This window comes from Fusarium oxysporum, chromosome I (genome assembly GCF_013085055.1).
Source record: "Fusarium oxysporum Fo47 chromosome I, complete sequence".
NCBI lineage: Eukaryota > Fungi > Ascomycota > Sordariomycetes > Hypocreales > Nectriaceae > Fusarium > Fusarium oxysporum.
Window position 1 is genome coordinate 3,784,689 of NC_072840.1, and position 25,550 is coordinate 3,810,238.

General features: G+C 48.8%; 9 protein-coding genes across 9 annotated transcripts; 5 read left to right on the forward strand and 4 right to left on the reverse strand.

Moving 5' to 3' along the window:
• The first annotated feature begins 213 nt into the window (after positions 1-213).
• Positions 214-1,514, forward strand: FOBCDRAFT_212140 (uncharacterized protein). Its single transcript, XM_031182404.3, has 2 exons — positions 214-884; positions 937-1,514. Exons 1-2 carry the CDS (start codon positions 488-490, stop codon positions 1,236-1,238), a joined length of 699 nt encoding a protein of 232 aa, XP_031043172.2. The 5' UTR covers positions 214-487; the 3' UTR covers positions 1,239-1,514.
• A 46-nt stretch (positions 1,515-1,560) lies between these two features.
• FOBCDRAFT_212141 (uncharacterized protein) lies at positions 1,561-4,383 on the reverse strand. The gene has a single exon (XM_031182405.3). The coding sequence runs from the start codon at positions 4,206-4,208 to the stop codon at positions 1,743-1,745; it is 2,466 nt and encodes an 821-aa protein (XP_031043173.2). The 5' UTR covers positions 4,209-4,383; the 3' UTR covers positions 1,561-1,742.
• Positions 4,365-5,718, forward strand: FOBCDRAFT_212142 (RNA 3'-terminal phosphate cyclase/enolpyruvate transferase). The gene has a single exon (XM_031182407.3). It carries the CDS (start codon positions 4,463-4,465, stop codon positions 5,675-5,677), a length of 1,215 nt encoding a protein of 404 aa, XP_031043175.2. The 5' UTR covers positions 4,365-4,462; the 3' UTR covers positions 5,678-5,718.
• On the reverse strand, positions 5,719-7,159 carry FOBCDRAFT_212143 (uncharacterized protein). The gene is made up of 2 exons (XM_031182406.3): positions 6,595-7,159; positions 5,719-6,535 (listed from the first exon to the last, which is right to left on the reverse strand). Exons 1-2 carry the CDS (start codon positions 6,873-6,875, stop codon positions 5,749-5,751), a joined length of 1,068 nt encoding a protein of 355 aa, XP_031043174.2. The 5' UTR covers positions 6,876-7,159; the 3' UTR covers positions 5,719-5,748.
• A 163-nt stretch (positions 7,160-7,322) lies between these two features.
• On the forward strand, positions 7,323-9,195 carry FOBCDRAFT_212145 (tRNA synthetases class II core domain (F)-domain-containing protein). The gene is made up of 2 exons (XM_031182408.3): positions 7,323-7,837; positions 7,904-9,195. The coding sequence occupies exons 1-2, from the start codon at positions 7,442-7,444 to the stop codon at positions 9,041-9,043; spliced, it is 1,536 nt and encodes a 511-aa protein (XP_031043176.1). The 5' UTR covers positions 7,323-7,441; the 3' UTR covers positions 9,044-9,195.
• A 1,524-nt stretch (positions 9,196-10,719) lies between these two features.
• FOBCDRAFT_267527 (uncharacterized protein) lies at positions 10,720-11,048 on the forward strand (the record flags this gene model as incomplete). Its single annotated transcript, XM_031182409.2, has 3 exons — positions 10,720-10,776; positions 10,836-10,966; positions 11,021-11,048. 3 exons carry the CDS (start codon positions 10,720-10,722, stop codon positions 11,046-11,048), a joined length of 216 nt encoding a protein of 71 aa, XP_031043177.1.
• A 535-nt stretch (positions 11,049-11,583) lies between these two features.
• FOBCDRAFT_195223 (uncharacterized protein) lies at positions 11,584-16,261 on the reverse strand (the record flags this gene model as incomplete). The annotated part of the gene is made up of 8 exons (XM_059608810.1): positions 11,584-11,604; positions 11,658-12,716; positions 12,977-13,030; positions 13,083-13,111; positions 13,262-13,330; positions 13,596-14,082; positions 14,136-16,112; positions 16,196-16,261. The coding sequence occupies 8 exons, from the start codon at positions 16,259-16,261 to the stop codon at positions 11,584-11,586; spliced, it is 3,762 nt and encodes a 1,253-aa protein (XP_059466598.1).
• A 1,538-nt stretch (positions 16,262-17,799) lies between these two features.
• On the forward strand, positions 17,800-20,333 carry FOBCDRAFT_284027 (pyridoxal phosphate-dependent transferase; the record flags this gene model as incomplete). Its single annotated transcript, XM_031182417.2, has 2 exons — positions 17,800-17,884; positions 17,932-20,333. The coding sequence occupies 2 exons, from the start codon at positions 17,800-17,802 to the stop codon at positions 20,331-20,333; spliced, it is 2,487 nt and encodes an 828-aa protein (XP_031043185.2).
• A 15-nt stretch (positions 20,334-20,348) lies between these two features.
• On the reverse strand, positions 20,349-22,795 carry FOBCDRAFT_284039 (Six-hairpin glycosidase-like protein; the record flags this gene model as incomplete). Its single annotated transcript, XM_059611648.1, has 8 exons — positions 20,349-20,757; positions 20,821-21,033; positions 21,082-21,264; positions 21,311-21,334; positions 21,385-21,816; positions 21,869-22,315; positions 22,365-22,684; positions 22,743-22,795. The coding sequence occupies 8 exons, from the start codon at positions 22,793-22,795 to the stop codon at positions 20,498-20,500; spliced, it is 1,932 nt and encodes a 643-aa protein (XP_059463870.1). The 3' UTR covers positions 20,349-20,497.
• Positions 22,796-25,550: the final 2,755 nt, after the last annotated feature.

Sequence of the window (25,550 nt, forward strand, 5' to 3'; positions counted from 1 at the left end):
TCAAAATCACTGCATAATTAAGAAATCCTAGAGAAAAGGTGTTGACATGATCTTCTGTATTGTTTCTCTCAATCTTACCTACGTCGTTCCATTGTTGTCGTAACATCTACCTAGCTGGTGTAAGTCGTGTGCCTACCAGTCTGTATGCCATATAGAAAAGGCCCCACTCTTTTATTGTTAGGCCTCTGCTCTGGTCTGCACTTGCCCCAAAGGGGGCCAACTTCATACCTTTGGAGAAGCTCATCGCAACAAGCTTCAATAAATTTTGTGTAGATTCCAGGCGCATTGTTCGGGTATGCGCTGTGAAGCCATAGCCTTAAATACCGATGACGGCCCAGCTTTGCTCCCGCGACATCGATATCAAGACGAATCAGTAACTTATCAACTTACGAACGCATTCTTTTGACACTCGCAAGCCGAGCGCCGCCAGGGAACTGATCACCATTTCACTCTCACACATAGAAACTACAACAATCGCCAGACAAATATGACGACACCACCGTCCCTATTTCACGCGCTTCTCCGGCCCTCCATACTCCAGATCTTACGCTCAACGGGATACCATTCCACGCGCCCCGCGGTCCTCGACTCTCTGACAGATCTTGCCGCCCGATACCTGTCGCTTCTCTGCCAAACTACTGCCCAGCATGCGATGCATAATCAAGGCGACAGCGCCGACTTCACAATCGCTGATATACGGATGGCGCTTCAGGACGCGGGTGCGCTGATGCCAGAGCGCGTACCTACCGAAGAGATGTGGCGCGGCGAAGAGGACTTGCGCGGAGTTGAAGAGTTCATAGCGTGGTTCGCGGGACAGCGCATGAAGGAGATGATGGAGGTCGGTAGCGGGGACGGTGAGACGGATGCTACAGATTATCTCAATGGTTGGTTCCTACGGATGGCTTCCAGAAAGCCCAGCTGACAGTGGCTTCACAGCTTTGAAGAAGAAACATAGTAAAACCGGCGAAGATGCCAAGTACCACGGTACCATACTCGGCCGTGGCCACGACACAGGCGAGATCCAAGTCGAAGGAGGGTCAGAGACGACCATCGCCGAATGGATCTCCAACCGCGCCTCGCCCCAAAGCAGCCCAACGCCCGGCGAAGAACAGCAGCCAGACGAAGATCAGCCTCCACAGCAGCAAGCACCTCAACAAAACGGCCATGCTAGTGACGATGATTCAGGACTAAGTTCAGTGGGTGATCGTATAGATCAGGATACAATGGACTTATCATAGTGAAGGACAGCGGCCGGACAAAGTGAGGCAGGCAGGCTATGGAAGTGGTGGTTACAGTGATTGGTTCTTGGTTAATTGCATAGCGACGGAGTTCTTCAGGGAGGAGGGTGACTGAGCCAAAGGGAATAAAAGAAACTCTTTGGTCTCGGGGGGCTTTTCTAGCCAGGGTGTCTTGCTGCTTTATTTGGGCTGATTTAATACCAAGTAGACGTGCACATGCAGAGCACTTATACGAGCGTTTCTAGAATTATATCCTATGATTTCTTCTTTTATCAAGCTTGAATGCTTCGTTGGATATTCGGGACCCTGGTGATATCTCAGAAGCAAAGTAATATGTACCCGTTCATGCAATGTTATCTTCTATCATAAATCTTGATGAATGCTGCTTCTGCGCATATCTAGTATATAATGTTACAGTGGGCATCGCCTGGCCCTTTTATGCTATTATACATGATTCGAGTAGATCAGCGGATATCTAAGCACCGGTCTTCAATGCATCGCGCTCTACTCCTTTGCCCCTTTTCGTAAAACATCATACACCCCCATCTGCTCTGCAGCCTCCTTGAACATCTTTCTCTTGAGAGCATCGTCGCCTTCAGTAGGCCAATATCGTTTTTGTAGATATTCAAAAAGCGCCTCGCCACGATGCTGACCCTCAAGACGAGAAGCATCTCCCTCCGCCCATGAGAGAAGACCACGGTCGAGATCTCGCTTGGCAGTCATGAGACGGCGCCGATGGGTCGGCGAATCCCATGTCAGCTTGGTCGTCTCCAACATCAGCTCGAGAACGAGCGTTTCGGGAGGCATGAAGCCGAAAGCGTCACGGAGAGTCGACAATGCGACAACAAAGCCTGTATTATCCTTGATACGACGGAAAGTATGTAGGATCTTGCGTGCAAGCTGACCATCCATGCCATCGGGTTGGAAAACATGTCTGAACTTGACAGTCTCGGCAAACATGGCACGAGTGGGCTCAGCCTGATCAGGTACAAAGCCAGCTGAGACGTGCAGGCGGTTGACGGCGAGCGTCTTCCATAATGCACTAAATGTATAGGGATCAGGCTCGACTCCCTTTTCCGATACGAGCCTCAGGTATAGGTTTATAGCTTCCTTCGATTGTCCTGCTTGGATATAGGACTCGAGAAGCTGATTGATGATGAAGGAGTCAGCCTTCATATCCGCTTCACGGAAAGCTTCCCAGAGCATCAGCAGTCGATCGTGTAAGTCTCTCACTCGATAGTTCTCCGCTAATAGTGAGAAGGTTTCCAAGGTTGCTCGTGGCAGAGGTAGTGCGTCGTCCTTCTTTAAAGGCTCGTTTTGCAAACTCATGTCATTTCCTCGAGATTTGACGAATTGAATTCGAGTCTCAATCATGCCCCAAGCCATTTGATCCGCCTTCTCAAGATCTTCCATACCGCCAGCCCGTTGCCAAGCCGCGATGAGACCATTCAGCTGGATAGGAGCTGGCTCAATACCTTTTTGACCCATAAACTCTACAACGCTGTGAGCTCCGTTCAGATCGCCAGCACCAATCAACCTCTTCAGCCACTTTCCAAAAAAGAATTTGTTGGCGACCACTGATGGCATGTATTTTTGCTTCTTCAAATCGATTTTGCCATCGCTCATCATATCAACGAAGGCGTATAAGGCATTCTCGGTCTGATGTGTCGTCAGGAAGTAGGATATAACTTGATCATAGTCGGCCAGCTTCATGTCCTCTCCAAGAAGCTCGCGGAGTTGACGGTATGCAGCCCAAGCCTTCCCCTGGGCCTCTTCCGTGCCCAACTCAGACCAGGTCCTAATCAAAGGCATCAGAATGCGAGGGTCGGACTGCTTTTGGACGAGTTTGTTGATGGCTCGCTGTGCCTCTTCCAGATCACCTGTTCGGCAATACATCCTCACTCCAAGCTCCCAGAACTCTTGAAATGTTTCGGCATTTTCGTTACCAAGTGTGCTCAGACATCTCTTCCAGTTCTCGATTGCCTTGGACTCCCATCCATCAACAAAGACCGCCTCAATTGTCAGGAGTTGCTGAGCAGGGTTCAAGGTCACATTTGCCTCGCTCATGTCTCGAGCGAGAAGTGCAATATGTGATAGGCGATGAATGTTGACAGACTCATCGGCTGAGAGGATCTTCCACAGCAGATCCCACACTTCAAGGGGGACATGACTCCAGCCGTGAGCCAGAGACAGTCTGGCTGAGTGATAAGCCTTGAACACCCCTTGCACAGTCTTTGTTGTGAGTTTGACATCGCGGCGATAATCCCTGGCAGTCTTTGATAACGCAGTGTTGAGGCGAGCGATCTTTTTACGTTGGTTGATTGTCCATGGCTTTTCTGGAATTTGAGGTAACGTTATTCGAGAACCCAGATTTCCAAATCCTGGCAAGCCTGGAAGTTCTGAGTCCAGTCTCTCCAACAGCTCTTTTGGTAGGTCTGCGCCGGTTTTGTCAATCTCCTCATCGATCGCCGCTGTATATGCGTCCAGTTTGGCAATAATTCTCTCGAGGTCGTCTGCCGTCTTCATGTTCTGCCATTCGGGGCCCAGTTGATCGACCACATCCTGGAAAGCTTCTTTTTCGTCCTTTCCACCAATGTCGTCTTTGATTTCCAGAAGGGCTTCCTTGAGACCGGATGTATCGACTTCGTTCAGTGATGCGCCGAACGCTTCTTCTCCAGAAAGTTCTGTTCTCTTGTTGTTGTCTTGCTCGAAGAACCGCACACTGAATGTCTCGTTTCCGTCCTTCTTGGGATTTCGAAGAGACTTGATCCGGTCGATGTACTGCTGCAGCTCAAATCTGCTGGGCTTCTGTGTGACAGCATCATCGATTGATCGCTTTGTAGTGGCTTTGGTGCTATATGATGCCGCTATTCGTGGTTGTGTCGGCCGCTGTCGAATTACCAACCGGCAAGATCGACATATTGTGTCATTGCTGCTTCGTAGCTCGCGTAAAAGCGGTCGGCCCGCCATTCTCAACACATAAGGGCCCAAGGTAAAGGTGAAGCTTTGGCGAGACTGACGCTGAACCTTTTTCAGAGGTTATCGATAAGAACTTGAGGAACGGATCTGCCACTTACAAGAGGTTGGGGGGAGGTCAACGTCACCGCCTTCCGTATTAGGCTGCATAGACAACTTTTCCAGTGGCAGAAATTAATTTTTGTTTGGTACTCGTCGGCGGGCTGGAAATATTGCGACTCCAAGGATACCCTCAAAACAGCAGCAAAATGTCGAATTCCACGCCAGAATTCCTCCGATTCACAGGACATCGATCCTTCACCCAGCGTCTAATTCTCTCGACGCTGACCGGTCGACCTATCCACATTTCCAAGATCCGAAGCACATCGCCTACGAATCCAGGTCTTGCCCCCCATGAGATTTCTTTCTTGCGCCTGCTTGAGGCTGTCACCAATGGCAGTTCCATGCAAATTTCTTATACCGGTACAACTATAACATATCACCCCGGCCTTATCACCGGAACTATCGCTGGTTTTGGCGCTTCTGACGGCGATGTCATTGAGCACAACATCTCCGTTAACAATACCCGCGGCGTCACCTACTTCCTTATGCCTCTCTGTTTACTTGCGCCCTTTTCCAAGGCGCACATGAACGTCCGATTCACTGGTCCTGGCGTTATAACATCGTCCACCGAGACAGGGGACATCTCCGTCGATTCTTTCCGAACTGCCATCCTCCCTCTCTTTGCCCTGTTTGGCATCCCTCCCGCACGGATAGAGCTTAGGGTACTTCAACGATCATGCGCTGGACCCGGTGGAAAGGGTGGCGGTGGCTGTGTGGAGTTGCGATTCGCAAGCCAAGTGCGACTACCGAAGACACTGCATCTCAACCGAAGCCCTGGTCGGATAAAGCGCATTCGCGGTGTCGCATACTGTACTGGAGTATCCGCCTCCAACAACGCCCGCATGATTCACTCAGCACGAGAGATCCTGAATCCTTTGGTTTCCGACATTCATATCGCTGCGCAGTATGACCAGGCACCGCTTGTACCCACTGGCGACAAGGCAGGAAGCAAGAGACGGCTTGGAATAGGATTCGGTTTGAGCTTGGTCGCTGAGTCAAGCGCTGTTGGAATCCTCTACTCTGCAGACGTAGTCGTTCCTCCCCAGGGCGGCGTTGTTCCTGAGGATATTGGAAAGCAGTGCGCTTTCCAGCTACTGGAGAACATCTCCCAAGGTGGCTGTGCCACCCAGGTTTCAGCCAAGACTATGCTTGTGCTTATGGCTATGGGATCAGAGGATGTTGGTCGTCTTAGAATCGGTAGGGAAGTGCTCGCAAACGAAGAGATGGTTATCCTCGCGAGAGACCTGAAGACGTTTGGCGCAAGCAGTTGGGGCTTGAGAGACGTTGGGGACGATACGAATGATATCATTGTTTCTGTTAAAGGCACTGGCGTTGGTAATGTTGGAAGAAAGATAGCGTAAAAGCACAGAATAATCCATTTATATATTTCAGATTCAGACCTTGAAAATTATCCAAACTCGCTAAATTGATATCATTGTCTATCGTTCTGAACTGTTCGAGCTGGCACATTGAGGCCTCGTCTCCGCGCTTCAATGGAAGCCATAGTTGCTCCATAGCTAATTGTACGGAGAGAATATGCGGCTGTTCTCTCAATATTCAACGCTGCATTGTGAAGTGAGTGAAGAACATGATATTCGCCGATGATCGCATTTCCGGAACTCAGGACATCAGACAGATGTGACCGTGTTGGTTCATCGATGAGTGGCTCTCTAGCCGACGGCTCTGATTCTCCCGACGTTGAGTTGGCCTCCTCAGTTGTACTGGTACGTCGCAAGGGTTGCAACTCGATGCCGTCCTCCTCATCAGCTGGTAATGAGCCGGGCATGTCCCTTGATACTCCACGCTCTTCCGCATCCAGATCTTCTATGGTAGGAACCATCTCCTGAGCCACATCAGGCACCATAGGTCGGAAGGTCTTAAGAGTCACCCGCAGTCTCTCCCGCTCAGTATGGACCGTCAGCATTAGACATTGAACGGCGAGGATCATGACATCTGCTAGAACATAGTAAATGCGAGAAGTGGGGGGCTTTTGCCCTATGAAGTCGATGACCAGGCCACCGTGCATATAGCCTCGGTGGTAGTCAGGACCGACAGGCAGAGAAACAAAAATATGCAGAAGTATGCAGATGATGTTAGGAATGAGAACGAGACACACATGTATGGGACTCGCAGGCATTAAGAAAGGAAATGACTCATCCTTCGGCGTGAGATATAAGTACTGGCCAACAGATCTCAGGATGAATCGAAACATTGAGCACCTAGAGGGGCATCACTGGTAAGCGGAGTTCAGGAAAGATGCGCAAGTAGTCGAACATACTCCATATAGTACAGTCCACTCAGCTCCGCGAAAACCAGGGTATCAAGACTCCTGAGCAAATGTGTGACAAATTCCAACTTTCTCGCTAATCCAGGGTTGCGCTTCTTCCTGCTTTTCTTCTTCTTGCGACGCTGAGGGTGCAACTGGGCGCGCGACCGAGCTGATCTCGAATGCTCGCGTGGTAGATTCCATGTGACACGGCTGCCGGATGAAACATTGACTGGTTCGGCCGTGGAAGCTTCATTCGGCGCCGTAGAGCTCGGCGAGGCATCATCGCTCATTCTCGAGTATCGTCATCTGTATCTGCATCTGAAAGGGAGCTAGTTCTGCATGAGCAGGGTGACAGCTCAGGAGAAGCACGTGTGGCTCATGAAGTGTTTGCGGAAGGTGTTTGGCTGCAGCAGAGAGTTGTCTAATAGATTCAAAGTGTGTATAGCAATGCAGTTTCGACTGGCGCTATGGGAATGTAAGATATCGGCTACAACACGCTCGTGAATTGAAGTGACTTGTTGCAGCATGAGGCGACTTGAGACGCCATGATAAGATTGCAGGGATTACATGTAACAGCCCCCAGGGCTTAGGTGCATCGGCAGACGCATCCATAAGATAGCTGGGTCCTACTTTTGGTACTCTGGCCGGAAAAAGAATGGCCCGAATATGGCGGGACAGATACCTTACCACAAGTACCTACCAGAGTACCCCGCCATCGGACCGCTATGGTGGGCGATGCAGCACTCCAACGGCCCAAATAATTTCTGCCCTCCGTGACTCAGACGAACAACGACAGGTCAAGAAGAGCCCAGCTCACCATTTTCTCTTGGCTCCTCACAACCCAAAATACTCCGACATGACGACTTCAAGCTCCGCTCCCTCGGGGGATCTCACCTCCCAGATCCTTCAGGCCCTGTCGGAAAAGAGCCCCTTGCTCTCCTCAGAGGCCTTCCCCGCCATCGCCTTCCAGGACATCAAGGCTGCACTTGATCGTCTGGCTTCACGATCTATGATCACATACGAGACAATTGACAAGGAAGAGGCTATCCTTGAGCCCGAAGCGGAGCAAATTGCTGAGCATGGTAGTCATGAGGCGCGTGTTTTTGAGGCGCTTCGAAATGCCGTGGAGGGGTTGTCGATCCAGGACCTAGAGAAGGCCATTGGCGACAAGACGGTGACCAAGGTCGGACAGGGCAAGGCTTTCAAGGAAAAATGGATTAAGAAGAGCGCCGACGGCAAGCTGGTAGCCACTGTATGTCGAGCTCATAAGTTCTATATATGAATTTGGGTTCAACTGTTAGCTAACCTCAAGTAACAGGCTGAGTCGATCGAAGATGTCACCCAAGCGCAGCTACAGAAGATCAAGGAGACCCGGACACACGAGCCCAAAATCTTGACCGATCTGCGAAAACGAAAGCTGATCAAGATGCAAAAGGTTATCAGCTTCAAGATTGAAAAGGGACCCAAGTTCGCCCTCGAGATTCAGAAGGAGGAGACCGACTTGACAGCCGACATGATTGCTTCTGGATCATGGAAGACTGCCAATTTCAAGCCCTACAACTTCAAGGCTCTCGGCGCGGACCAAAATGCTGGCGCACTTCACCCCCTGAACAAGGTCCGACATGAATTCCGACAGATTTTCTTCGAGATGGGTTTCGAGGAGATGCCTACCAACAAGTTTGTCGAGACTGGATTCTGGAACTTCGACGCCCTCTTCGTGCCCCAGCAGCACCCCGCCCGTGATCTTCAAGATACCTTCTACATCTCAGACCCCAAGGTGGGAGACGCACCACGATCGGAGGAAGGACAGAACACAGAAGAGTACTGGGAGAACATCAAGCAGGTTCACCAGAACGGCAAGTTTGGGTCGATCGGTTACAGATACCCCTGGTCAGCGGAGGAGACCAAGAGACTGGTGCTCCGAACCCACACTACTGCCATTTCAACGGCCATGCTTTACAAGCTAGCAGCGCAGAAGGGGCCTGATGGACGCCCACCTCCAGCGCGATACTTCTCTATTGATCGTGTCTTCCGAAATGAGACAGTTGACGCAACCCATTTGGCCGAATTCCACCAGGTTGAGGGTGTTATCGCCGACTACGGTCTCACTCTTGGTGGTTTGATGGAGTTCATGGAAGTCTTCTTTGCCAAGATGGGCATCACCAACCTCAAGTTCAAGCCCGCCTACAACCCTTACACCGAGCCCAGTATGGAAATCTTCAGCTATCACGAGGGTCTGGGCAAGTTGGTGGAGATCGGAAACAGTGGCATGTTCCGACCTGAAATGCTGGAACCCATGGGCCTGCCAAAGGACATGCGGGTGTTTGGCTGGGGTCTGTCCCTGGAGCGACCGACCATGATCAAGTACAAGATCTCTAACATCCGAGAGCTGCTGGGCCACAAGGTTGATCTCAACTTTATCGAACGGAACCCTGCGGTGAGATTAGAGAAGGAGTAAAAGTTTTTTTTATGGATCTGTACTAGGTAAAAATAAGAACAAAGGAAAGATACGTATGATGCGTGTTGGGTGTTAGAGGGCGGCATCTAGAGGACCCGGTGCAGCTGGTAGTATCACGACTAGACGAAATAAGAAACAAATTAGAAAACCCGTTCAAGCATACGTCTGGATCTGAGACTAGGGGTCCCCTGACGAGATGATGGCTGATGAGGATAGACCCTGACTAGAGACGGGAATCGAGGCTTAAGATGGAGTCGTGTCGTCAGTGAAGCTTGTCTCAGAGATAGCGCCCCGCAAGTAACGAAGCCATTCACGTCGTTGACGGTGATTACGCACACGGCAGCTGGACCCTTGTTTTGAGGTTTCTCGGCAGTTGATATTGTCCTAATATGTCTGATGGTGGTAGAGCCTGTCAGCTTGATTCCTGTTCATGTGATTGATGGCATGGAATGATAACCCACGACTGCAAGTTGCAAGTCCAGCTGCTGCGTCCCCGCTCTCGGCATCTTCCTTGTCAGCCTGTCTCTCGATGGCTCTTGGGCCCCACGGCTCCGAACAGATCGGCCCCACGACCCTTGAGCCCCGCCCCGCGTGTCTGCAGGCCAGGACGGGTGCATCCACTTCAAACCTCGTCATTGAGATCCAGAGACGAACTTTGACGTCTATTATTCATCACGGCTATCGAGAATGTGACCGCACCATGTACCGATGTACCTCTTATAGCATCATATCACCCCGCGTCTTGAGGAAGCAAACGAGCAGCTCAGAGTAGGCAATTGATCCTCATGAACTTTGTAGAATGCAACGCTGCAAGCATTGGCATATGCATGACAGCTACTTGTCGGTTGCGGCCTGGGGACAGTAAACGCCTGTGGCGTCCTTCCCCGCGTAAAGTTACTGGTGGTTGTAATTCCCCTGCCCAGTTGATGGGTGGTGTGACCTCTCTCAGCTCTGCTTTGAGGTATTGACAAGACCTCCCAGGTTCTCCGCGTTTGGATTGTAGGAGGGATCAGCGGTCTTAGTTAAGGGATCAGAGAGTCATGATGCTCACTATTCATAAGCGAGATGCCCATCGTTTCACCGTCTCGTCTCCCTCGAAATTTTTCATCAGATTCGTAGGGAAGCTTTTCCAGTATCTGACGATCGCAACGTGCTGGTTGGCCGTGACAGCTCCCCAAGGGAACTGTCGCAGACAGCAAAACAGAGGCGAATGGGGACGCCACTTTTGTCATGGCCTGGTTGGCTATGCTCCAAAGAGGATGGCCGGCACGTTTGGATGGGATGTCCGGCAAAAGCTTATACATTGACGCATCTATTGGCCAGTTCGCTTGCAGCTCAACAGTGATGATGGGTGATTGACTTCCCTCCCGTGGCACGCGAGATCAAGCCCTGGCTTGGTCCAGGCATCCCTAGCTCAGACAGAGTAGCACTCGCTCTTACCTTTTGCTGCAAGAGGAGAGGAAAGGTCCATGGATCGACGTGAACTGGCCTGATCTCTCCTCCTCTCACAAGATATAAACTCATCTGCTCCCCTCCACTTGGCTAGGTTCTCTTCTCTGTCAAACTACCTACACTATACACCAAACACTACTGCCGGACCATAACAGCGAAGGACATATATCCAAATCCACCAATCACCCCAGTACTCACTCCAACCACTCCAAATAACCGTTACCATGGATTCCGGTGCTCCTCAGACTGCTCCTACTGGCAACGTCAGCGGCCGTCGCCGAGTAAGTTCCTTCTTACACCTCTTTTGTAAACATCAATCTACTAACACAGCAATCATTAGAGCTCAGGCTTCATGCCAGCCTTCGCCAGCCTCAGCGAACAGAAGCGAGCCGGCGATGCCAACGCCGCCCGTCGTGCGAGTATGTCGGACCAACAAGCAAAGGGTGGCTTGTTCAGCCAGTTCTTCCACAAGTACGTCACTATTATCACATCAACACCGGTCTCTTATATTGACAACTGTCATAGCAACTTCGGCAAGAACGCTGCTAAATAAATGAAATGAGAAGATGACAAATTGAAGGCATTGGCACTGTATTATTAGTATCATGATGGCGGATTGCAGGGTGTTTGGGCCGTCTAGTATTGTTTTGTTCGCGATTGGTAATTAGGCTACGGAGATGCGAAGCCAGTTTAAATCTTGGAATAACACAGCAGAACGAAGTAATGTGATCCAACTTACTGCATTCCTACTTTGTGAAGAATGTTTCGTGATCTGCACGTATAAACCAGAGATCCATGCTTCGAGTTTGGTATAGGAGTTGTGCCATGCAATTACACATTGAAGTAAATCGTGTTATTCTCCAAATCGGAACTGATCCTGCTGGTAAAGATATTTTTACCGTGAGATGCTGGTTCAGCTATTTCATAGTGCAATATAAGACTCTTCTAACATTACCATGCGACCTGACGCCTCCGCAACTATGCAATATACATCCGTATATCCGACAGTCATGATCTACATATCCTCAACCATCTAGTCTAGGTGCTTCTAAGTGCGTATCCAAGCAACCTGTTTACATCTTCATATTCTATGCTTTGACCATGAAAATCTGTATAAGATTAGTAACGTAGCCATGAATTATTCGGAATAAGTAGTACATACCTGGTTCAGTGCCTTGGTGTCAAGCACAGCCTGTCTCTTTTGCGCAATAAATCGTGACCGCACAAAATTCCTGCTCCCTCTAGGTGTCGATGTGCCAGATGGTGTTGTGGCTCCTGTCCCAGGGACCGAAGCCGTGGGCGTAGAGTTCTGTGTGGCTGATGTGCTGGTTGATTCGGATGCTTGCTCCTCCTTCTTGCGCTTCTTCTTATCTTTCTTATCTTTTTTAGACTTCTTGTCCTTCACCTTTTCTTCGTCTGAGCCCTCAGGGGACCGACTCTTATCCTTGGACTTGGACTTCCGCTTCTTTGAGCGCTCTTCGACATTCTCGTCGTCTGAGATGTCCTCTGTGGACTTTTTGCGGGACTTCTCTTTCTTGTCTTTTTTCTCTTTCTTCTTCTTGGCCCTGGCGTCGTCAATATCGCCGTCCTTTACTTTTCGCTCTTCCTTGCGTCTTTTCTTGCTCTTTAAATCGGTTTCTCGACTTGAACTTTCCTCCTCATCCTCGTCGTCGGTTGCCTTTCTCTTCTTAGACTTCCTCTCCTTTTTGGATTCTTTCGGTGCAGGGGCGGATTCCATGACAACGTCCTCGTCGGAGTTTGACTCTGTTTGCTGGTCGGCCTTCTTCTCTTCCACTTCCTTCATCTCATCGCCCACCAGTAGACCACCGTAGACGAACTTCATGGCTCCGTATCGTTGCTCAACAAAGTGGTGCGTCTTCACAGCGAGTCGCGCTTGTTGATCCTCCTCGATGGCATCATCCGTCTTTCCGTTGAGTCGACTGAGCAGATCTTGAAAGACATCTAGACCAGTAACTTCATCCTCTTTCGACTTGCTGAAGCCCAATCCCTTCATGTCATCCTTAAGAACCACGCGAATGTATGAGGCGTTGGCGGCCGTGTGCAATTCCGAGTGCGGCGCATCTTGTGCTCCGAGGAACTGGCCCGGTTGCCAGCCTTGAGCTCGCAGGATCTTCTGGCCGAAGGTATTCGTATCTTTAGTCCATTTTGTGTTGTTTGGATCCTTGTTGATCTTCCGTCGACTGTAGTTGGTTAGCGCATGCTGTAGCAAGACACAGCTTGAAAACATGTGTCCCTTACGTCTTGTTTTCTGCGAGGAGTCCCATTTTTGCGAGCTTGAATTCTTGAAAGATCCGGTCGCTCAATGCGTTCGTGATGGTAGAGTTGGACAAGCCTACAGAAAAAAAAGGTGGGCAGTGGGGATGTGTGGCCGCGAAAATATCTTATCGCAGGATATCATTGGTCAGGCAAAGGACATGAGCGCCCCTCCCTCTGCGCTAGCTTATCTTCATCGAGACTCACCAAGAGTTCAATGAACATGCTAGAGGGAGAATCTTTAAAAACTTCCATTGGGGCCTGTAAAGATGGGAGCACTTAGGATAGTCCAGATATTGTAGCATGAGCTTACAGGCTCTTCCACTAAGGCAATCTCACTTTCTAGTACTGGATCAAAGCTGAAACCCCATTTCACAAGCTACTAAAGGACAGGTGTACGGGACTAGAAACGCTTCTACAGTATAGCAACTAAGATAATTGATTCATGTATGAAGCCTTCGTTTGCTCCGTTCTAACTTGCATCAGGAGTACCATTCAGGCCTGCAGGATTATGTGCATAACTGCAACCGCCTTCTAAGAATCTTCTCCGTTTCTTGGGACCTTTGAGCAGGAGGATAGGGAACAACAATTGGATATAAGAAGAAGCATTCTGTAGGTAACCACTATTTCCAGGACTATTTGTCCATCAAAACCCGACATGAGAGCAACATGTGTAGGCATATGTTACATAGAGTCTAAAAGCAGCGACCTTCCCAGGATCCAGGTACTTAGTGATTGATATTAAGAAAAGCAGCAAACTCCGAAGCGTCCAAATCGCCTTGCTCTGGAAGGAAAGCATAATGAGCAGCTTAGTAATTGAGCTCACCACTTCCACCACCCGAAACCTGGTCCAAATCCTCATAACTCTTAAGGCTTCGGCCCTGGACTGCCTCCCGAGGCCCGCCCGCAGCACCTCCAGCGCCGTCACCCCAGCGTGACCCGCCGTTGCGGTTACGACCACCGTCAAAACGGTTGCCGCCTCGACGATCATAAGGTCCAGAACGGTATTGACCTCGTCCGCCACCCATTCCTCCACGACGGATAGGTCCTCCACCAGAGCGTTCGTCCATAGGGTTCCAGCTTCCGGATTGCATGTTTGCAAACATAGGCGAGAAGTTGCCTGGAGCCATGGGGAAGCCAGGCATCCCTCCTCCCATCATACCGTTCATGGTAAAGTTCTGCAGGTTGAAGCCTCGTGGTGTTCCACTGCTGGATTGGCCATTGGAAGGTGGGAAGTGACCATTTGAGTTTGCGTCGGTTCTTGAGGGTGCAATGTGAGAGGGGTCCATCACATATGAGTTTATGAGTTCAAACTAAATATCTTGGTTAGCACAGCACGGTGAAATGTGACGAGGCGAGAACTCACCTCTTGCCTCAGGTTATCAAGCCAATCACCGTGGCGCTTCTCAACGTGCTTACGCCAAAAATGCTCTTCCTTGAACAACTTGGAGCACTCGGGAGCTTTGCACCGCCATTTGTGTTCATCCTCCTGCTTCACATGTTTGAGAAGCTCTTCATCGACAGCCTCATCAGCAGGTCGGCCACCCAGCTTTCGAATATCGACAGATTGAGGGTCCAGAATCTGGGTAAGCTTATCTTCGAAAGTCTTAACCCAGTTAAACGCCCGAAGGAGTTGCTGCTCCGTCTTGTTTGAGGCGTTTCGAAACTTCTTTTCACCTTCAGTAAGCTCGCCCTCATTCTCTTCTGCCCCTTCGCCCCTCTTCTTGCCTGGGAATGGTTCTCCATTGGCGCTGGCTCTAGCAACAGCTTTTGCGGCAGACGAAAGTGTGCTGCGAGGTCTGCGCAAATGACCACCAGGGCATTTTCGTGTAAGTTCGTGAATTGAATCACTTTCGAAAACACAAAAGAAGCAAAAGTTGAAGACGCGGCGCAAATATTCAATCAAAAGATCAAGTTGCTTCTTCTTGACCAAAAGATCCTCGTCGTCAACTTCTTCATCTTCTACGGCCCCCTCCTCCTCCTCCTCTTCTTCCTCAATTTCAATGACGCCATCTTCTTCCTCGTCCATAGCTTCGTCCATTCCCACTTCTCTGATTTTCTTGACCTTCTTGACAGGGGTTGGAACCACAGCCGGTTGAAGCTGACCCGCGTTTCTCAGGTCTTCGACCTTTTCTTCAATTTTCAGAGTGGCTTGAAAATCGGACCCGAATTCTTCCTCAAACTTGTTGACAATTCGCTGGACAAGCAAGAGGTCCTTATCGATGCGCTCAGGAGCGGAGAAGAGATCCCACAGGGCCTTCTTTCGGGGATGGACAGGTGGGTTGTGGACTCCAACGTGGCAAACAAAGTCTCCTCTGACCTCATCTTTGACAGTCTTACCGTTGATGGCCTCCAGAGCCTTATCGGCAGTAGATGCCGGCTGAGGAGATGTTATCGCCTCATCGCCATCCTCATCCTTAGGTTCAACGCGGTCTACGGGGAGTGCTGTTTCGGATGAGGGGTGAAGCATGACCCAACCAATACGGTGGTACCGCTTACTGGGGTTGGGATCAGATAAAGAAAGCCACTTGAAGCCACCTTCCTCCTCGCCGAGATGCTCCTTACAAAAGGCCTCGAGGTTCTGGCGGCTAACATGCGGGGCGATGGTCTTGATCAAGAGAGTTGGCTGGAACTGGCTCTCGTCGCGGATGTCAGCACCATTGACTGGAACCAGATCTCCAACACCCAGGATCTCGTTTGTGGCTGTAGCCTCTCCCTCTTCCTTTTCAACTACACCGCCACTGCCGTTGCTCTCACTCTTGGGAAGACCCTCAAGAGAAAAGTCATCAAAAGTACCCGATTCAAGATCTTGCTCCCACTGGCTGTAAGCACCGCGTCGGTATTCGTTCAGCTTTCCTCTGAAATCATCACGAATTTCCGGAACATATCGCTCCTTGAACCATTGCTCTTTCTTATGTTCAGAAACAAATGTCCGTGCCATCTTGGCTTGGAGTTCTTCTTTATACGCATCATAGGCAGCTTGAATCCTGGCTTTCTCCTTTTCGCGATCTTCTGGGCCGCGAGCCCGTTCCGGTTCACGGCGTCGACCAGTACGCATTCGCTCTTTCTCCTCCTTGATCTTCTCGTTCATTCTCCACCATTCTCCAAAGTAGGAGAAGCCAACTTGGTAATGGAGCTTGGCAGGGTCGGGGAGGGGGTTAACAGTTGGATTAGTTGACCCGGAATCCTGGCCAGGTACGTATCGGTCAATATTGGCAGGTGGCGACTGCATGCGACGCCTGTCATCACGGTCCCGGTCGTCTCGTCGGGGTCTAGGTTCGTAGCGGTCGACAGTGGCTGGAGAGCGAGACCGGCGGCGGTCGCGGCGGTCGTGGCCTTGAGACTTGTAAGCTTTGTCTATATTTACTGTGCTGAAGCCTGTCACTGCTTGGTGGCAGGAAGCAGAAGCGTCTTTGGAAGACGAACCTGGAGATCTCCCACGGTAAAATGAGTCCCCGCGGTCAGGACGCTCATCTCGGGTACGCGAGTCATCTCGGCTCCAACTACGATCGACTGGAGAACGACCTGAGGCGTCGCGAAAAGATGTGTACGAGTCCATCGTTTATATCGTTGCCAGCGACGCGTCGCGGCATGGAAGGAAGCGATATTTCTGTGTGAGTCTTCGCGGCTCGATATTGAGCACTTTGCAAGGAATACAAAGGAATTATCTATTGTTTGGTAACATGATCGACGTTAGAGAGGTTATCTTGAGCAACGTATGGACAAATGGTAGTGGAGGGAACGAAAAGAAGGTTGCCAAAGAGGCGCCATGAAGAAGAAATTTGGGGGACAACGCGCCCTGGGCGAAGAATGAGCATGAGAAGAATTGAGAAGAATGATTTGAGAATCGCAGACGGATATGCCGCGTCAAAGAGTGAGGAGGAAGGGAGAACGCGAGGCTGCGGATGCGGCTGGATCGACGAGTTGGAAGAGCTGCAGGAGGGATAAGGGGGGGAAAAGAGCAGGAGATCAAAGAATATGGGGAGACAAACTAATTGACGAGCGCAGTCTTAAAGAAGAATTCAATGGAGTGATAGCGCTTGAGTCGAGAGATGCGCGCCCTCACTTCACAGTGATAACAATTCAATGCGATTTGATGTGATGAGTGAAGTGAGGTTGAAGAGGCTGAGTTGGTTGGTTGGCTGGGGGCCAGTCGGAATTGCAGTTCAGCTGGTAAGCGAATTGGTGGAGCACGAGCTGGGATCCCCGGGGCCTCCGCTACGAAGAAGATGGATCTTCTATACCGAGAACGAGAAGCTCTGAGGCTGCTCTAGGAAAAGCGCGGTACATATATGATCCAGCTACTTTACTGAATCACATTGTTTTATGCTATTTCTCTAGTTTGATAACATTTTTCTTAGACCTCTAAACACTATATCATGTCTGCTCTACCATGATTAATTATCAATGTAGTTTTCGACAATTGATGCCATAATCATTAAACGGTCTGAAGCAATGAATTAGGCTAACCAGGTACCTGCCTTTCCTCCGCAATAAATTGACCAATAATCAACGAGAAAAGGCCTGTCGGCAAGCAGCGAATGTTGATACAGTGCCTGGAAACAGGAAAGTGGCGATCTCCGCTAGCAACTAACATTGAAATCTGGGGGAGTATCCCGATATGCTCAGCGTTTTAGTCGCTAAAAGGGCGGCAAACAACAAGGCAGCTGACCAAGATAAGATGTCTATTTGTTCGGATATTGTCATAGCCACGTCGGTCCTGTCTCCTCCTTTGTTTTACAGCTTGTTCAGCCAAACTGGAGCAACTTGAAACCCTCGCATCATAACCAACTTCCCTCCTCGGCTTGGTTCGAGCATGTCTTCTCCTCCACTCTTCACCCCACTCCCACTCTCTATCGCTCGTGATAGTGCCATAGAACTCCTCATCAGAATATGATAAGGGTTGTGCGGCGTATAACAAGCTCTCAATATCCACCGGAAGTGCTTGGTCTTTCTGTGTCAAAGAAACTTGAAACATTGGGAACTTTGGTTTCCCTTCACTCGACTTATCTTGGACATAAGTTGTCAAGATGACTGTGCCTATTCTGGGTGGCGACTCAGGCTATAATCGAGCCGTGGAGCAATTCAGAGAAGCTGAATATCCAATGATTCAAGGTCATAATACCTAGATATGCTTCTGAACTGTACTGACCTGCGAAAAGACTCGATATACCTTGATCACGCCGGGACAACATTATGTTCCAAGTCATTGATGGACTTGTTCGCCCACGAGATGACTACAGTTCTCTATGGCAACCCCCACTCTGCATCACCATCCTCGCAACAATCAGCATCTCGCGTTGAAGATGCTCGTATGAATTTGCTTACCTTCTTTGGAGCGGACCCAACTGAGTATGATGTGGTGTTTGTTGCAAATGCCACAGCGGGAGTCAAACTCGTTGTTGAAGCTATAAGGAATCAACCAGAAGGTTTTCTATATGCATATCACCAAGGATGTCACACAAGCTTGGTCGGCGCTCGAGAGGAAGCTGTTTATAGTACATCGGTTGACGATGGTGATGTTCAATCATGGCTTGAAGGACAGTTCCCGTTCCGAAATATGACCGATAACTCGTCAGCAACAACACTGTTTGCCTATCCTGCGCAATCCCATATGGATGGCAAAAGATATCCCTTGACTTGGGCGAAAAACTTACGGAAATTGTATCGCAAACCCCAACATCGATTTCTCACATTATTGGACGCCTCCTCATTTGCTGCTACATCTTATCTCGATTTCAGCGATCCGAACTTAGCACCAGACTTTACTGTCTTCAGCTTGTATAAGATTTTCGGATTTCCCGATCTTGGAGCTTTGCTAGTGAAGCGTTCTTCCGAATGGGTGTTTAACAATCGCAGGTATTTTGGTGGAGGCACGGTAGACATGGTTGTTTCTGGAAAGGAGAAGTGGCATGCCCCGAAATCACAGTTCCTCCACGAGAGGCTAGAAGACGGGACACTTCCGTTTCATAACATAGTGGCTCTCGACATTGCTATGGATATACATCGACGACTATTTGGTTCCATGGATCAAATCAGCTCCCATACTTCATACCTCACCCAACGCATGTTCCAAGAATTGAGCAATATGCGCCATGCAAACGGTGCCCCGGTTTGCAAAATCTATACATCTGCATCTAGCGACAAAAACACTCTTGGAAATGGGCCTGTTGTTTCTTTCAACCTAAGGAATAGCCAGGGCGCTTGGATAAGCCTTGCCGAGTTTGAGAAACTTGCGAATCTCAAAAACATCCACATTCGGACCGGTGGGCTTTGCAGCCCAGGCGGCATTGCTTCAGCCCTAAACTTGCAACCTTGGGAGATGAAGAAGAATTTCTCAGCCGGGTTTCGTTGCGGTGCAGACAATGATATCATGTCTGGTAAGCCGACCGGTGTCATTCGAGCTAGCCTAGGTGCAATGAGCACGAAAACAGATGTCGATGGCTTTGTTGCTTTTCTCAAGGAGTTCTACCAAGAAAGAATGGTACCAATCGTTTCTTCTGATCTAGACCTCCAGAAATCCATCGACGTCCCTAACTCTTCCGCACTCAAGGTAAAAACTATTACTATCTACCCAATAAAAAGCTGCGCCGGGTACTCGATCCCATCTGGGGTTCCTTGGGAGGTTCGACCAGAAGGTCTAGCATGGGATCGTGAATGGTGCTTAGTCCACCATGGTTCCGGACATGCTTTGAGTCAGAAACGCTGCCCTAAGATGGCTTTGTTAAGACCAACATTAGACTTTGGCAAGGGCGAGCTGAGCATCACATATCATGGGACACAGCATAGCGGCCAACCAAGTCAAATATCCATCCCTTTATCAGCAGACCCTTCTGTCATTGACTCCAGTATTGACAGGCAATCATCCAGAGTTTGTGGCGAGAAGGTGAGCACACAGATATATACATCGGATAGGATTAACTCTTTTTTCTCGAATGCTCTTGGGGTTCCTTGTGTCTTGGCGCGCTTCCCCCCTGGTGGCCTGGGGCTGAAAAGCCGTCTTTCCAAGGCTCAGATTCAAAGATATCAACAGCCATCAAAAATCCACACATTACCAGGTTCCTTCCCAGATGTGCCATCACCTCCTGATTCGGACTCTGAACAGCAGAAACCTGCCAAGATTCTTCTCTCTAACGAGAGTCCTATCTTGGTAATCCACAGTTCGAGTGTTGATGCTTTGAACCAGCAAATCATTGACCGTGGTGGAAGCTCGATTGAAGAGAAATCATTTAGAGCAAATATAACACTCGAACAAGCTCTTGGTTTTAAAGCACAGCCAGCCTTTTCTGAGGATCGTTGGGGCTCTATGAGCATTGGTCGCCAGAACTTCAGGCTTCTGGGTGCGTGCCGCAGATGTCAGATGGTATGTATAGACCAAGAAACTGGCGAAAAGAAGGAAGAGCCATTCGTGACGCTTGCGAAGACAAGGCGCTTCGATGGCAAAGTTTACTTTGGGGTACATATGCGCCATGATCCTTTCGCTGAAGGCGACGTTATGAAAAAAGAGGCACAATACCCAACAATTGAGGTTGGAGATTCTGTATCTGTAGAGCTTCGTGGGTGATTTAATCACGCTTTACGGAACATGAGCTCGTATTTGTAGCAGTAAACTAATTATCAAAATAATTTCATGCATTCTCCGAAGGGCCCACGATGGAGTAAATAAACAATTGTGTTAAACTTGGCCGCTTTTCGTCTGCGGTCTGCCTTCCAAAGCACCCTTGTATTTTACCTTGTAGTACGGTCCAGGTTGAAAGCCGCACTGATTAAGGCTAGATGACTGAATGCCTGAGGTGTATTACCAAGTTGTTCCCCAGATCTTGCGATCTCCTCAGAGAACATGCAGAGATGATTAGAGAAACCGAGCATATTCTCAAAGAGATTTACAGCCCTGACCAGATACTTCGGCTCGTAGACGGCTGCTCGGGTCATGGCTTCGACGAGCCAGAAAGTACACATACTAAACGCACCTTCATGACCGCCTACTCCTACATCGCAATTTTCTCTCATTAGCAACTGCGCCTCGATGAAGTTATTGTGGGATTCCTTACCATCGTTGGACAGCTCAGTGTCATATCGGTATACTAAGCCGGTACTTGTCAAACCACCCTTTTCTGGGGGTAAGAGAACACGGTCAAGGGTGTTGAGAAAACGTGGATCACAGGGTGAGACGAAAAACACAAGAGGAGCTATAAGAATGGAGGAGTCGAGCATAGTTCTGCTCTCAAAGCTTTGCACAAAGCACTTCATCTCCTCGTTATATCCTGTAAACAGTCAACACTATTCATCAATGGAAGTTTTGCATAGATTACCTTGTTCCATGACACGCTCATAAATGCTGTCTCTTGCCTCCATCCATTTAGCGCGATTGGGACATGGAAAGCATCTCTTGTCAGCAAGGCGAAGGCCGCGATCAAATGCGACCCAGAGCATTATCTGAGAGTATGTGAAGTGCTGCTTGTTATTTCGGACCTCCCAGATAGACATGTCGGGATCTATAGCGTTTAGCCAAAACCCGAAGCCAAGAGCTATATATCTTACCGTCGAGGATAGTCAAAACATAATCTGAACACATGTTAGCTCGCCAAGAGAATGGTAAAGGTGGTGCAACGTACCAAGAATCTCACGAACAGCCTTCCAAACATCCCATGGAACTGGCTTTCCGTATTTGTTATACAAGTAGATAGCATCCATCAGTTCGCCATAGATATCAAACTGTTGATGAAACGCCGCACCATTACCGATACGAACAGGGCTACTGCCGCGATAACCTTCAAGATGATCCAATGTCAGTTCCGGGATGTCAGTCTCACCTCGAATGGTGAACATAATAGGCAAGCCTCCATCTGGGCCACGCGAGTGAACGAATCTTTCCATGATGAACTCCATATAAGCATCTGCTTCGGCCTTGAAACCAAGACGTAGCAGGATGTAGATAGTAAAGCTCGAATCACGAATCCAAGAGAAGCGATAGTCCCAGTTTCTTACGCCACCGATGGCTTCGGGAATAGAAAAGGTTGGGGCAGCTATGATAGCACCAGTAGGCTCTATGAAAGGTTAGTCGATTTCTCACAGGTTGGATCTGAGGGAGAACCTCACCGTAAGTCATCATCTTGAGTATCATCAAACTTCGAGACACAACCTCTCTCCATCGGCCTTTATACTTCGATTGCGCAATGAAATTATACCAAAAACTCTGCGTAGAGTGCTGCTGGGCATCAAGCACGTCAATCGTAATATTCTCCGTGACATGGTGTTCAATATCATTTCGAAGGACAAAAGAAATCGTCTGGCCTTCTTCAATACGGATGCAAGCCACGAGGCCCTCGCCGTTGACGCCAGGACGCTTCTCTTTTCTGAAAGTTATGAGAGGACAACTGGTCTCGTTCTCTCCCTTCTCAATTGCAACGTCAAGCTGCAGCTGAATATCCTTGCTATGAAACGAGGCAACTTTACTCTTGTTATCGGTTGTGAAGTGCTGTTCTTGGAAGAGAGTAGTCTCATGCTCATCTCTTCCGTAGTTGAAAGAAGGAAAGAGTTCGATATCTGAGCACGATCAGTCATTGCCTCTAGTTACGTGTCGAGATGGCAGTACCAAGATTCATTGAACCACGAATGCATTCCACTCGGCGGACCAACCACTTCTTAAGCTCATCTTGGACTTTGGTGACTTCCCGGTAAGCACTCAGCTTCACACCTTTGGTGGTAACCGTGATATTCTGTGGGCGAGGGAAAAAGTCAACCACATCGACGACACCATCTTCATGAATGGACCTTGTTTGTAGAATACATGATGATGGAAGATACTGCTGCTTGGTAGTACAGTTTACATAGGGAGGGGGGGAAATAAAGAAATGCCCTCCTTTGTCCTTGTCGAGGAGCCGGCAGAAAACAGAAGGGGAGTCAAAATCAGGCCTACAATTCAAATCATCAGTCAAGAGCTCCAAGTCTCATCTCACCGGTCTGCACTCACCAGCACATATAGTCAATACTTCCATCAATTCCCACAAGAGCACAAGTGTGCATGTTTCCAATCATTCCATAGTCCTCAATTGGGAGATATCCCCCGGTTTGACCCCGACGGGAACCTCCCGGGAGTGTTGAAGAGCGCCGACCCTCCATTTCCAATGTCGCTATCTTGTAGTCTCGAAACTTGAGGTAGAAGAAGCTCCAGGAACAGGAGCTTAGTATAGTTACCCCGATTTGGTAGCTCAAGAATGATGTAATGGATTGTGTCAGTGGCCCAGGTGGACAATTTAGGTAGTGCTACTCCGGGATCTCCGGCGAATGATAAAACTGGATCCAGAGTTCTCTGAGCTGTGTTTCCAAATGGTTCTCTCTCAAAGTCAGTTGAATATCGTGAGTGAATGTGAGCAAGATGCGGGGGAGGTCACTTATAAGCTTTCATGTACGATCTTCCGCTACGTACTTCACTTTCAGCTCTGGTGGGAATGGTGTGGATGACTACTTTATTACCTTATCAGCCTTTCCGAAAATGGTGAACTGCTTTTGGGACTTGATTCATTGTTGAAGCTGACCAAAACATGCCTCAGTTCTCGAGATGTTGGTCAAGCTTTGTCAACGTCCATTTTACATACGAGCCAATCGTCAAGTAATATCCATGCCTCCCTCCTCGTGCAAATAGAGCCACACCCATGCGGGAAGTATTACTAAACAAAGCGAAAATTACATATAAGTTATTAATATTTTAGCTACTTGAACGCTGGTTGGAGTAATTTGGTCGAGTTTAGGGTAGGTCTTAGTTGGAGTCCTACCAGCCAGTTCCGATGTAACTACTACTAATCCTCGATGACATAACTTTATGATACCTGACCTCAGGAATTCCACTAGCAGGCAACTTTGTCTTGTCCAAGGCAGAAAAGTCACGGTAGATTCAACCTAGAAGGTAGATGTGAAAGGTAGAATTGATACTTGAATCACGATGGGTTTAAGGATAGAGCAATCTGAAAAATGCAGGTATGGCAATCAGGTCTAATAGAATTGTTGACCTTCCTAATTAAAGGTCTGATAGTTACCAGGTAATGTGAGCTAGAAATGGCATTGTCATTGGCTTGAAATGACTGCCCATACCGGAAGGCCACTAAACTCTTTTTTAGTGATCAACTGTAAGCCCAAGATGTTCACATTGGACGAGAAAATCCCAACTGCTGATGAGATGAGGGATCAAGGATTCAGGATAGATGAACGGCAGATAAAGCTGAACCGATGCTGGGCAGATAGGCCTATCGAATTCCAGATTCACCAGGCCATCTAGGGAAGCGCTCGTAGCTCTCGTACCCCTCCAGCTAACACGAAAACAAAATCATATATGATGAACATATAGTGCCTTATTGTGCAACTACACGGGCTCGTTTGAAGAAGAAGTGTTAGAAGAAAGGACAGCTGGCAACTGATAGGCTTGGTTAATACGAACACAGAGTGTGAAGAATGAAGTTTGATTGGCAAGGTCGTATCTGATAAGGACCGTGCAATTCGGCTTTTGCTCAAGTCAGGATAGTTTAGAAGAAGGTGCCTAGATCGAGCTAATAAATCGAATCTTCTCCTGAAAACTCAATTCCCAAGGCTTACTCGAGCCAGGATGCCTTGGTTGCCACCGGCTCCAAAGACTGCTCAGCTGTCAAGGCCATCAGAATCCTGATGATTTATCGGCTCGCCTGAATATCTGACAAGGATTTTGGACCCGGCGGGACGCACGTCTTGTCTCGGTAGAGGACCCTCTCCGACAGATGGAGACCTGTTAGATTTATTAGGGACACGACAAGGGCATTCATTCGGGTAGTCGGGCTCTAAATTGGTCACTTTTTAGAATACGGGCCAATGCCGTGAGTTTTACTTTGCCAAGGCCTCAAATGCCGTCTACCATAGGCGAAGTGAATCAGAATGAGAGAAAGGGGCTCGTCTACTACCGGTACTCCGCAGCTACAGTCATAGAGTAGCAGTCCATTGATCAGGAACTGGTCATGATATTTAATAACCACCTAGTATAGTGCCTGAGTTTTATGCACAAATCAGAGACCCATCCGATACGAGATGGGGACTTCTTGTTGCCCCTGGATTTGTGGGTTGCAGGTTCCTGGATATTTCAACTTCAAATGACATAAAAATCCTGAAACGCAGGAGCTAAAAGATTACAGAGAGAGTATGCCAGGGTCAGAGCGGAATACTGGAGTATTGGACGTTAGATGAGACTTATTAGATAAAAACGCGATATAGGGATCATGTGTCATGTGGGCACTTTGATGGGCTTGAAATAATGTACACGTGCGGAGGTGATCAGCGGCCGGATCGCTGTGGACTGAAGATCATTGATGCTATGGGTAGTCACTGTTTTATTCCCATCTCATCGCATATGACGAGAAGCAGTTCTAAACTACCTGAGCTACCTGTGAAGTAACTGAGTTCAGCGTGTTAATTTGTCATTGTTGAGATGAAAGCTACGTCCCCAATCCTAATGCTCGGTGGTCAGACAGCATTTATCATATACCTTTCAATGACAGACAACTTCAAGCGATCTTCATGATATTTGTGCTTATTGTTGCTTCGGATTTGCTGCAAAGCTCTTGTAGGAAATACCAACAGGTGGGGAGCACTTGTTTGACCTCTTTATACTTGGCATGGGCCTCGAACTATGCGCACCTTATTGTCACAAACCTCTAAAACATTATCCTCAAACGAATCATTTCCTTTTTTGAGGCCTAGAAGCTGTGTCGCGTGCAGATATGCAGTGCGCCACGGGGTTCCATGGATGTTAATGCCAAGA